The 10,924-nt window shown below is 37.6% G+C and overlaps 1 protein-coding gene across 1 annotated transcript in view; it reads left to right on the top strand.

Moving 5' to 3' along the window:
- The first annotated feature begins 420 nt into the window (after positions 1-420).
- LOC118240137 (Fc receptor-like protein 5) overlaps positions 421-10,924 on the top strand; it is a 29,268-nt gene continuing 18,764 nt past the window's right edge. The window contains exons 1-5 of the mRNA XM_035520009.1: positions 421-444; positions 1,082-1,117; positions 2,223-2,291; positions 5,621-5,905; positions 8,806-9,075. Coding sequence (XP_035375902.1) covers positions 5,845-5,905; positions 8,806-9,075 — 331 coding nt within the window. The 5' untranslated portion in view covers positions 421-444; positions 1,082-1,117; positions 2,223-2,291; positions 5,621-5,844. The remainder of the gene's footprint in view (positions 445-1,081; positions 1,118-2,222; positions 2,292-5,620; positions 5,906-8,805; positions 9,076-10,924) is intronic.

Below are 10,924 nucleotides of genomic sequence, written 5' to 3'. Positions count from 1 at the left end.
GCAATTGTGTTAATCCCTAAATTGCCAGTTCTGTTTTTAATTGACCAGTTGACTTTGTTACTGTATCAGACTGTAAGGTATTGTAGGTGACTGACTTCATTTAATTAAATGCTATTTCCAAAAATGTATGTTCATAAAATAACTGATGTCACATGCCCTGCATTTAAGATGATGTACCACTATTTATTTATTTATTGGAGAGGATTTAAGTAGTTGCTGAAGTATCAATTGCATATATTTTTATATATGCTAATGTTGCAGTACTCAAGTGTAACTCAAATTAGTTTTTGTAAAAATGAGAAATGGGTGAATTTTCATCTGCACCTCTCTGTCTAACTGTAAGAAAACAGGAAGTGCTGAGGCTTTAACAATCATTATTTCTCATTCTGTCAGTCAGTCACTAGCAGGACAGTATGGACTTCTGTCCTCTCTCTGCGCTGCTCTGTGAGTGAATTATGTCATTATTATGTTATTAGAGTGAATGCTAATATGTTGTTAATATGTAGTCTGAGGATCCTGAGTAATCAAGTTCTGTGTGGTTAAATCAAGTTTTGTAGCTCAGCTGGATTTTAAGTTATTTTTATGCTGAAGTCAGTGTAGAGAGTTTCAGTTTAAGATACTTTTGACTTTCAAGAAATATAAGGTCCAACTGACTTGCTCTTTTTCTGAATGAAAAGACTTGGATTGTAATGTTACTTATTGATTATATCAGGAGTTGGATTTCTCTGTTGGTATATTTGTACATTTGCATGTTAATGTTTTCAGGACTTTCATTTAATCATTTAATCAATTAGTGACAGGTATTCAGAAATTGACGTTACTTAGTCTGTTCCAGGAAGATGTTTATGTTCATAGAGTGAGTGACAGGATAACAGATAAAACAGTACAAAATGAACAAGTATTGATTTGGATAAGTTTACATGTGGATTTGAGAATAATGTAGCATAGTGTTTGAACCAGCATTAATACAGATTCTGTGAAACTTTGTCAAATTCAGCTCTTCAAGGTACTTGGAGCCTGTGATAGAAATGAATGTGTCCTATTAATGTATAATGTTGTTTACGCCTCTCCACATTTCTAGTGCTGTTTCTGCTCATCTGCATCGTACAAGCTCAAGGTGATTCATACTCATTTCTTTATTTAGTTCAGACGTGAGCAGTTTTATTCACAAGGGCCAGTGGGTTTGCAGATATTAAGTCCATTGAAGTTAGTGCACACAGCTAAAATGACCAGTCCCAATATGATTAATCCACTTACTGAAGACTGAAACCAGCTGTTTGTAATAGCAGTGTGTTTGCTCCTTGGTTGGAATAAAAACCTGCAACCACAGCCCTTGGTAGATAAGATTGACCACCCACGATATACTGAAATATTGCAGTTGCATTCAATGTTGTAGTGGCCATCTGGCAAGGAGACCCACTCAGAGACAGGAAATAACCACCAGCTCCATACTAAAGCAGAAACTGAAAGAAAAGTACAAAAGTAATGCCAGGCACAGACATACATGAAGAAGGCAGACAGGAACAGAAACTCCTCCAAAACATGTGCAAAAGAATAATATGAGCCAGTGTGAGTTTCTGGGTCTGTTTAGCTCATCCATTTAGAATCAGCTGACAAACAGCAGTAACAATAACAAAATGTTAACACACCAGTATATCCATGTGTGCACATCAGCTATTTAAACAAGACTTGATGTACCCTGAATATCAAGTGTAACAGTCTCTCAGAACAGCCTGAGGTTTAATCTAACAGACACTGAAGCACCCTGGTAGCCAGTCTTCATACTGAAGCACCCTGGTAGCCAGTCTTCATACTGAAGCACCCTGGTAGCCAGTCTTCATACTGAAGCACCCTGGTAGCCAGTCTTCATACTGAAGCACCCTACCTGAACACTCAGCTCCCACTTACTCCTTAACTTGAGTCCTTTTTGGTGCTGAGGGTTGTGAAGCCAAACCCGTCTCCCAGGAGCAGCAGCTCGTTCTGCTGGTCTGTTTCCTACAGCCCTCACAGATCTGTCAGAACAGCTCTCTCACCACTTCTCTAAGATGTTCTTTCAGCACAGGTAGAAGGAACTTTCACCCAATAACATACAGGTAGAATTAACTCACATCCCATAATATACAGGTGCCAGATGGGAACCACTCAGAACTCATGCATTTAGAGTTGGGGTCCACCTTCCTCACCAGAGTTCGCACACTTCAGTTTCCTCCTTTTTCTCCTAGTTTCAGATCCAAAACCTCTCGTCAGTAGTGACCAAACAACTGAAACTGAAGTTGCAGACTCAGAAACAGGTAATCATGTACACAGATACACAAAGAGGGTGGACTGAAACAGGGAACAACTTCCAAATATGCAGATGAATAAGATTCAATAGGAGATCAGTTCTTAAAATTCTCCAGTAATAATAATACAATATTGACGTATTTTAAACATGTTCACTAAGTAATGTACGTGATGTATATGTGATCTCTCATCCTGCTACATGTAAGGATTCTGGAAGTGACATTCTGAGCTCAATTTTTCTTATTTGTTCTGAAGTTAAAATGAGAAGAGTATTTTCAGTGAGCATAAGATTAGCATTTTAACTCTTTGTCTACAAAAGGGAAACTCACAGTATAGTCATGAAGCTCTTTGTGTTTTTAAAACCTTCATTCCAAACAGATTTTGAAGAACATTAGGTTTTATTATTATAATTCTTTTAATATTGAAACTTCATAGAATATATACATTTAAAATAAACATAATTTGTGATTATTTTACTGACTGCCTGAAACATAGTAAATAGCTGATCAGAGAGGTTAATACTGAGTAATGAACATGTGATGTAGGGGCAAGTAGTTAGTTAAAGCTGGAGAGTCTTTATTATGATTACTACTGAACTGGAGTAAACAACCTGACACAGCAGCAGTAATAACTCAGTGTATTGAGAACAAACAAAGGAGTTTGAGAGCAGCTAAGGCAACGTGCTCTAGGAAAAGGATGACTGGAAAAGTGCAGCACCGACGGCACGTACATGTGGGTTTAAATAATGTGGAGAACAAAAGAGGGCAAACGGGGAATAGGTGTTCATGATTATTAATAATTGGGAGGGTGGGAAGGGGGCAGGTGTGGTGGGTGGGGGCAGGGGTGGAGTGGTGGTGTCCCTCCTGCTGTGTACTCAGCGCACCACGACAGAACATTTGTTATTGAATTATTACAGTGGGCCCAACGTCTACACTAAAAATGGAGTCTGGCTGAATAGAAACATTCATAGCATTCAAAACATTGTAAGTAGTGAATGTAAAGGGCAGAGTAATACAGTTCAATGCATACACAGTTATGTATTAACACATATATGTATATAGTAAGCTAATGGTTTGATGTAATAATGTAATGGTAATATTATGTTACTCTGCAGTGTTGATCTCATACTTTGTTATTCTGCACATGTCCTTCCTCTGTGTCATGCTGTAATATTCTGCATCACTGTGGTGTCCTCATGCTTAGTGTGACTGAGCACCAGTCCTCACCCTGTGGGGTCTGTGTGTCAGAAAGTCTAATACCCAGCTGCAGATAGACTTATAAAGACCAAGGCTACTTGGCTCTAACACCAGTCTGGAAGGAGCAAAAAAGTGTTAAAAACAGAACTAGAGTCTGTAAATAGCAACTTGGAATGTCCAAATAATGTTGATGTAAGGACAGATAGAGGAAGAATATGCAGGTGAACATTTAATAAAAATACTATCAAACAAACCATCAAGTGTAGTCAGGCAGAGCATGGTTGAACAGGGGCAGGCAGTGGGAAACCAGGCAATGCAAAAGAGAGTCTCACGGCCCAAAAATCAGCAGGGCAAACAGGAGCAACATAGACGGACGATGGCAAGGTGAAAAAACAATGCAAGAATGTACGGGGCACAGAGTCGATTCACAAGAGAGACGGCTTACAACACAAGACATCTTAACAAGACTTTGCAAAGTGAGGATTGTAGAAGTGACGTTTAAAGAGTTCCTGATGAGGATGAGAGTGTATGTGCAGACGGGTGTGTGTACAGTGGCTAACAGATTGGCCTGAATGATCAGTGGACTCTAGGAGGGACTATAGCAAACGGTGTGACAATTGCTTTGGTTCAAAGAATCACCTGTTTAGTTGCCTAATTCATGTATTTCTACATCAATAATTAGGCATGACTGATCTGCAGACTGATCTGATCTAGAGGGTGTGACAATTGTTTTGGTTCATGTATTTCTACATCAATAATTAGCCAATATACATGCCATATGTATTGTGTTATGACAATAGGTATTAAAGGTTCAGCAAGGAATGTACTTATAAAAGAGCAGTTTTAGTAGACATGTGTACCAAGGCAATCCAAGGTAAAGTGTCAGGGCAGTTGGTCAGCTAAAAAAATATGCATTAATTTCCACAAATATTTCTTTATAAATTATTTCCATGAGAGCGATGGCATTAGAGAAGCAGGTGTTCAGTAAACTCAGCCTCACCTCACCATGCAGTCAGTACCTATGTATTGACAATGATTAGAAACACACATCCTTACACTGGAGTGACTCTCATAACCTCAGTGTGATCAAACTGAAGTAATATTTTTACAGTTGTTTGTTTTAATCATTTTATTTTTCATCTTATAATAGGCAAATGAACAAACTTTAGTAATTTGTTTATAATTTATTGAATTGTGAGCAATGACAAAGATAGTACAAATGTGTGTCTCTCTCAGTAAAGGATGAGTGATGTATTTAAAACAAACTCTCTTTCCCTACATAGAAGGGCTCATCCATTCCATTTATCATCACACTGTCATAAAACCTAGTTTTCCTTTCCTGCTACAGTGTTTGTGGAGTTTTATGCCAGATTCATCCACCCTCATCAGACATAAATTCTTGTTTAGTAATGCTTGGTAATTTATGATGGTGATTTACTACACAGTTTATTTATCTGCATCCCTTGCTGCTCAACTGGCACTTTTTAGAATAAGTACTGAGATAAGTACAGTACAGAGATGAGTACAGAGGTGCACAGAATGTGAAACATAAATTGAGCAACAAGCTGGAAATTTGGTATAAATTATTTCAATGACAGCAGTGTGATTAACATGATTAATGAGAGAGAGAAGATTTACAATGTGAAACATCTTAAAGAGACTTTGCATGGTGGGGATTGTAAAAGTGACTTTTAAATAGTTCATAATGAGCATGAGCATGTGCAGGTGTGCAGGCAGGGGTGTGGTCAATAGGTGAGACCAATCGCTGTGGTCTAGGAAAGGCATCAGTAATCTTTGTACATCAGTAATTAGCCACTCTATACACCATGTGTATTGTGTTATGATAATAGGTATTAAAGGTAGAGTGAGAAAAATACTTAGAAAAGAACAATTAGTATTTCTTTCTTATTAGTGCATATAATGTGTGTCATGGCAATCCAAGGTAAAGTGTCATGGCAGTCATTCAGCTAAAAAATTACCCATTCCTTTCCACAACTGAAAATGGAAACAATTTAGATATTTTGGCAAAACAGACAGATGACTATAGCAAATGAAGTTGTTTTTGCTAAAGTGTATAGAACATAGTGTGTATCGGAGACATTAACACTGAACAACAAATCTTTAATATTGTGTTCTTACAGATCGACCAAAAGCTACACTTACATTACAACATGACTGGACAGACTTTTTCAAAGGACAGACTGTCACTTTTAAATGTGACATACTGGGATCTGGCCATAGAGTGTGGACATACAACTGGTATCAGAATGGAGATGAAGATTATCCAGTTCACTCTGCTTATGGAACAAATGAATACACATTTAAAGTGGAAGAAAATGGTAGGTTTTCTTGCAAGGGAACCCGGATGACCCAAGAGCACCAACTGAGCACTGAATTCAGTAACACTGTTACACTGAATGTGATGGGTGAGAATTTTGAATCTTCATCTCTTTGTAGAACATTCAGTTTCAGTGTCCAGATGAGATACAGTTTCATTCTGACCACTGAATACAGAGTTTTCAAACAAAACCAGTCATGTAATTTATTCTGATACATAACAGATAGTGGCTGCACAGGTCACTTCAGGGACTTGTAAATTCCAGAAAGAAGTGGATTAATTTAGAAAGTAGTCCATTTGCACATATGACTGGCCAACTGGAAATGTGGACCTGTTCTCTACTTACTCACCACTGATATGCAGCTTTATACTAGTCTGAACAGAAGAGATGTACAATGTGAACTGCATCTGGGGGAAGCAACTAGTTAAGTGATAAATGTTCCATATGGTGCTCTCAGTAGGTCAGGAATGAACACATTAGAGCAGAATTGGTCTAAATGATAAATAGGGTTCAACATTTTGTACTGGTGGTAAGACAGACACACAGTAGTGACAAAGTGTTTAACCCACAGATAAAAACACATTGCAGAATATTCGTCTTTCATTTTGTTGTGTTTCTGCCAATCCCACTATTTATTTAGAGGTTCTACTGAAGCTTTCTTGTTTCTAAAGTTTTCTAGTCTTTCTAGCAGGAAATGCAGAGCTCATCTTTACTGCTTTTATGTGTGAACTTTAGAGCTGCTGATCTTAATACACAGCACAGCATCATGTCCTCAGCAGATAGATTTTGTTGCCAGCTTTTGTCTTGACTTTGTCTGCGCTATGGCTTCATATAATTGATTTTAATTTGAAATACTGTTTTAAATCCATCTTTGTTCATATAGATGTGCAGGTCATTGAGAATCTGCTTGTGCCTGCTAAATAAGTACTGTTTTCACATGGTGACTAAAGTTGGCAATGTTGTGTAAGTCATGTATGTGTGTTTTATTTTAACAATCAATGTTTAGCTATATAAGGAAAACCAGCAATGAAGTAAAAGAGAGGAGAGAATTGTTTGCAAAACATGAGTGAATAGCATAGATTCACAATGCCAATCAAAATATTACTAGAATATTAGCTACCAACCACTGAAAAAAAGATAATTGCAATTTTGGCAATACACAACACATTCAGGGCCCTTATCCAACACATCAGAGTGATCCACGTGGATCTGACTGTGCATCACGACTGCGTATTAAAACAAAGAGAACAACAGGTCAAATCTTGGCTATGGGAGATGATGCAGACAGTATTCTCTGTATGTCAATGATTGATTTAGACAAAAAGGAAATACATCAAAATGCAGCTCTGTTTTGGTAAGCATAACATCATACAGTATTTGAGAGAGCCCAGTTTAATTATCAGTGCCAGGAAGAGGGGAAAGTACAATGCAATTTATCATAGCTGTTCATAAATGATCAAAGCATTGAAATTTTAGCACAATATTGAAGAATTAATCAGGGAAAGAACAGAAGTTGGAAACAGACACTGACTGAACTTCTTTAGGTAGATGCTGATTTAGCTCTAGCCTTGTCTATACTAAAAGTATGTGAAAATGAGACTGTGAAAAATCAACACGCTGTGTTACACTGTAGTGTAGATGCAGGAGGATCCCCTGACATGAAATGAGATGCCATCAGAAGCAAGATGACAATCAGGAATTCATCTCACTACCAAAAGTATGAGAGACATGACAAAAAAACTGTCAACCAAATCAAACAGAACCTGTACAATAAGACCGTGGTAGATGTCTTGTAGGGAAGAAATTTTCATAGGAAAACCTCCCATGTAGAGACACCGTGTTCCATAAATGTTGCATAAAAAATCCCTTTGCTGGTGCATGCTGCTCACTCTTTGTGTCTCAGGGTGAGTGTGACACATACTATGAGGACTACCCTTCACTTGGAGAAGTGTCCTCAGCTACTACTGAGTAGTTGTGCCGTGTACAGAATCAAGCATTTAACTCTCTTCATCCTCTTTTTGAACCTCTTGAGATCAAATTCAGTGTAGTAGAACAGGTTGAAGCCTATAAATATATGGACACAGAAATAAATGCGTTTTTGTCCTTCTCCAAAAATAATTATTTTGTATATATGAAATATCAACAATGCTTAATTCATTGACACCTGGGCATATTGACTTCTGTTTAAAATCCCTTGTTGAATCAGATCAACTTTGCAATATTACATCCTAGTGCACCTTTCTCACTGCCAAGAGTAAAACCAGGTGAGAATAAATAATCAGAAAGGCAATCAGAGCTGTACAGATGGTGTGTTGAGAGGAAAGATGCTGCTTCCATAATAAAGGACCCTACACATCCCCTTCACTGCTCCTTTCAGTGACTCCCATTGTGCCGTCACTATAAAGTTTCACTGGCAACGGCAAATTATTTTAAAAATGAAAAAAGAATACTGTTATTTTGAACTTGCAATCAGAGACCAACATCTTCATAATGAATTTGCTCTCTTAAAATTATGGTGATCAAATTGATGTGATAGTACAATTTACAGTTTGCTTTCAATTAGGCAATCCTGATACACGATGCATGAAAAGACCAAGTGTAAATAGTCTCAATTTATTCATATATCCCTTCCTACTCCACTGGCACTTGTCTCTCATTGTAATACATCATTGTTTTTATTAGTACAGAGATTGGTGGTGCTTATATATTGTGCATAAGCAGGATTTGGTTCAGTATGAATGAAACATGGAAAAGCTGGTTAAACTCAGCAAGCATTCATTTTGGAATACTTGAAACTTTGATAATTTAGATAATATATTGCACATCCAACCTTCACCACTGCAACTTTTTTTAGTATCTGAATCTAAATGAATTAAATGAATCTAAATGACACTTTAGGCACAAATGCTGCTATTTCCACAAATAATAAAGTTTCCCCTCATGTTGTAAATGGAGATTCTAATACCTTCTTCATTTCAAATTAACAGCAAAACCCAAACCAACTGTGAAGGTTAAGCCTCAGACGTCTGTCTACACTGGAGACACTGTTACTCTAAGCTGTGAGGTACAGCAATCTACTGGATGGACGTTTTTTTGGTACATTTACTCTCAGCAGCCAAAATCATGGACCACTGTAAGAAAAAACAATATAATGAATGTGACAGTCTCTGAAGAAGGAACTTCAGAATATGATTGCACTGCACGAAGGGGACAATACTACACACATTACAGTGACGTAGTCAAGATCACAGCAGCTGGTAAGTGATGTTTTACATTTTCATCTGCATAGTGATTTATGTATCTGCACTTTTGTCTCTACAAGCCCCTCTGCCACTCTCTTCCTGAAGTCACACACATGCATCAGTGTTGAGATTTCATAAATAAGCAAAGGCAGTATTCTGATATTTGATGTTGTACATTGACGGAGATATAAATGTAACTGTTAAATGTAGACCACGTGTACCTAATAATGGGTATATTATTTAACCCCATACACTACACTGTGAGATACAGAATAGCAGTACTATAAGTTAAGGAATAATAAACCAATCTATGTTCTATGAGATCTATGAGATATTTTCATAGATAAATATAAAACTTTCATAAATTGTCCATCCAAATTGATAATAATTGGGCACCACCCTGTTTACCAGGGAAAATTAAATCATTTAAATTAATGTATTAATGATTATTAATTCAGTCTCAACCCATAAAGGTCACCACTTCGATAACATGATGTCTCATCTACCAAAAATTAGAATACCAGCGTGACAAAGTATAACTGGAAGACTTAGAAGAAATAGGCAACTTATTGAAACAACCTGAGAGAGAACTAATTAGGACTGAAGAGGCTGCTTAGCAGATGAAAGGAAGGAGTTAACTGACCGGTTTTGATGTATAAACAGTTAAATTAACTATTTATATCAGCTGGTAACATAAAAAGGAAATGTCTGTCCTTAAGAGTCATTAGGCTCAACAATGTCAAACCATCTGGATAGCACTGAGTGAGAGAGAGTCCATTTTCCGTTATATCATCTGGATGGCCCTTAGAGAGCGTCTGTTTTCTAGTCCATTGACCCTGCATGAGTGATATAGGCCACTGACAATGAAATGACCAGGTTTTCTTGACCCATGGAATTGGAGCTGGAGCTGGTTCAGTTAGAGTCAGAGGCCTTTTAGGTTAGGCCTTTCAGAAACAGGAGCTTGGGTATCAGTGGTTATGTGACCCATCCTTGCTCTTGATGACTGTTGTAGAGGTTATTGGCTTAGTTTTAAAAAGAAAAGTTTAAGTCTTTATTTCTTCTTTGTTACATGCTCCTGGTTGATGGCAAGACAACAGGTTGTAACAGTCCTATGAGAAGTGTGTGTGTGTGTGTGTGTAAAGTAACCGAGCATGAAACCAACACTAATAACTTCTGTGTTTATATCTATTTACGTTTAACGATAAAAACAGACATCAATGGCGAGAGCACATGGTTTAAGGAATGAGAACAAATCTTGAGTGGTCAAGAAGTACAGGTGGACATTGTGGATGGTGCCAAAGAAACGGAAATAATAAAACGGCTTCCCCGCCTACCGTATAACTTTCCTGATTAACAATACTATAAAGTGGCACCCGCCCCTGAGATACCACATCTATACATTGTATTCACCTGTAACCACGTTACCTTTCTTGTCCACTCTGACAGATAGGGGAAACCTAACAGTAATCTCATAAATAACAATCAACAACAGTAGAGTTCACAAATTCGCAAGATGTCTTAAGTAACTGATCTCCAGCATGCCCCAGATCAGTGCTGCTCCATTTCAGCAAGAGGTCCACCTTTAAAGCAGTAGTCCCGCCTCCATCTCTGCACACAAGGCTTTTCACTGGGTTACCAGCAACAAGAAAAGCAACCAATGCTAAACAAAAACGTGCACACCTGGCACAAAACATTCTTGTTAAAGTACTTTGGTGGTAACTCATAGACTAAGGGTTTAGGGGTTCTGCTTAATTGGTACAAATAAGATTTCTAGTAAATACAATTTCAAGTGGTTAACAATTTGTTTACAGTAAACAGGAGGTAAGCAACATAAACGTAAATTGATTGTGAGGAATAAAGCAAA

The sequence above is a fragment of the Electrophorus electricus genome, chromosome 19 (genome assembly GCF_013358815.1).
Source record: "Electrophorus electricus isolate fEleEle1 chromosome 19, fEleEle1.pri, whole genome shotgun sequence".
Lineage (NCBI taxonomy): Eukaryota > Metazoa > Chordata > Actinopteri > Gymnotiformes > Gymnotidae > Electrophorus > Electrophorus electricus.
Note: the sequence above shows the minus strand (reverse complement) of the source record. Positions and strands in the feature narration are given on the sequence as shown.